Source organism: Tasmannia lanceolata, unplaced genomic scaffold (assembly GCF_043159265.1).
Source record: "Tasmannia lanceolata isolate RefF3 unplaced genomic scaffold, GAP_Taslan_0.1 ptg000037l, whole genome shotgun sequence".
Classification (NCBI taxonomy): domain Eukaryota; kingdom Viridiplantae; phylum Streptophyta; class Magnoliopsida; order Canellales; family Winteraceae; genus Tasmannia; species Tasmannia lanceolata.
Genome location: NW_027518714.1, coordinates 26,905,809 through 26,907,278, shown reverse-complemented (window position 1 = coordinate 26,907,278; position 1,470 = coordinate 26,905,809). Strand labels below are relative to the sequence as shown.

Sequence of the window (1,470 nt, the reverse complement as noted above, 5' to 3'; positions counted from 1 at the left end):
ACTATGCACACCACTAATTACAGTATACCATTAATTACAGTATAACAAAAAATAGAGTATTCCACCTTCAGAAAATTGGGTTTTCCTCAGAAAACTTGCCAGCCTTCAACTATGCACACCACTAATTACAGTATACCAAAAAAGGGTTTCCCTCAAAAAATTATTATATACAGCAACTAATTACTGTGCACACTTTCAATTAATCCACTTCTCCTCCTTCATCCAACTGGAGCCTCCAATGCATTCTCCGCGGAATAATTACGTGAAAAAAGGAGCTGCACAAGGTACACCCGACCTACAACACCACCACACCGAATAAGTATGGAATCGGGGATGTTCTATACTACTTATTGACCTCAATATATTACGTATCATGTACCTATTGAAAACGGGGGCAGAGGGTCCAATGGCAGATTCATCAGGGAGTTGTCTCTCCATGGGAGGTTCTCTGCAAGTCCTTTTGTTGTGGCCTAGTTTTCCACAGATCGTACATTTGCGATGCACTCCACTCTGCAATTCGCGGTCAGATCTTCTCGTTCGCGGCCGTCCAGGTGGTCTTTTCGCTATTGGAGGTAATACAGTCTGCAGAGGTTCTGGAGGCAGTTCCCATTGAGTGCGATCTACTGTAGGGTGAAGCACCTCACAGTACGTTTCCCGATACATCTCTATACGAAACCATTTATGGCAATAATCGTACTCATCAAAATCTGTGATGGCAATGGCTGCCATGGCATGTCCGCACGGAAGCCCAAGCGTTTGGAACTCACGACATGTACAGGTTTGTTGCAGCAAGTTTACGACATCATGATGATCACGGGACCTTACTTCAAATTCATGCACACCTACTCGATAAGCAGTATATCTGCGACCCTGTTCCCTGGCCAGTCCCAAATGTTTTTCTGCATAATGCGTGCACTTTGTTTCCCATTGAAGGCCCATCGCTTGACGTTTCTGTATGTATTCGGAGCTCTTAAAACGAGTCAGCTCCACCGTAGCTGCAATCGGCAATTTTCTGGCATCCTTTAGCACTGCATTGTAACACTCCGATCTATTGGTGGTTAACACATCATATCTTTCCCCCTTGAAGTAGAAACTAGCCCAGTTTTCCTTCGGAATAGCGGCTATCCAGTTGTGTGCATTTTCATTCGTCGCCTTAATTTTTTTCATTGTGTCTATGAAAACACTCTCTCTCAAAGCCCTAGCAGCTCTCCAGAACAATTTCTTAAGTAAAGGGTCTTTGAAGTCGGTGTACAGATTGGCGGCGAGGTGACGCATGCAGTAGCTATGGTTTGCAATAGGCATTACTTTAGGCACTGCTTGCATCAACCCCTTTTGTCGATCGGAGCACAGGGTCAATGCGCCTATCCCCTCAGGCAATACGTGCCGCTTCACCAAATAGAGGAACCAACACCAGCTATCTTCGTTCTCAGTCTCGACAACACCAAAAGCTAATGGAACTAATCTGTTGTT

The 1,470-nt window shown here is 44.8% G+C and overlaps 1 protein-coding gene across 1 annotated transcript; it reads right to left on the bottom strand.

The window, feature by feature from the left end:
- Nucleotides 1–258: 258 nt before the first annotated feature.
- Nucleotides 259–1,167, bottom strand: LOC143861354 (uncharacterized). The gene has a single exon (XM_077372282.1). It carries the CDS (start codon nt 1,165–1,167, stop codon nt 259–261), a length of 909 nt encoding a protein of 302 aa, XP_077228397.1.
- Nucleotides 1,168–1,470: the final 303 nt, after the last annotated feature.

Excerpts from the sequence above, each read along its gene's own strand:
- LOC143861354 (XM_077372282.1), bottom strand. The coding sequence starts at position 1,167 with ATGAAAAAAATTAAGGCGACGAATGAAAATGCACACAACTGGATAGCC.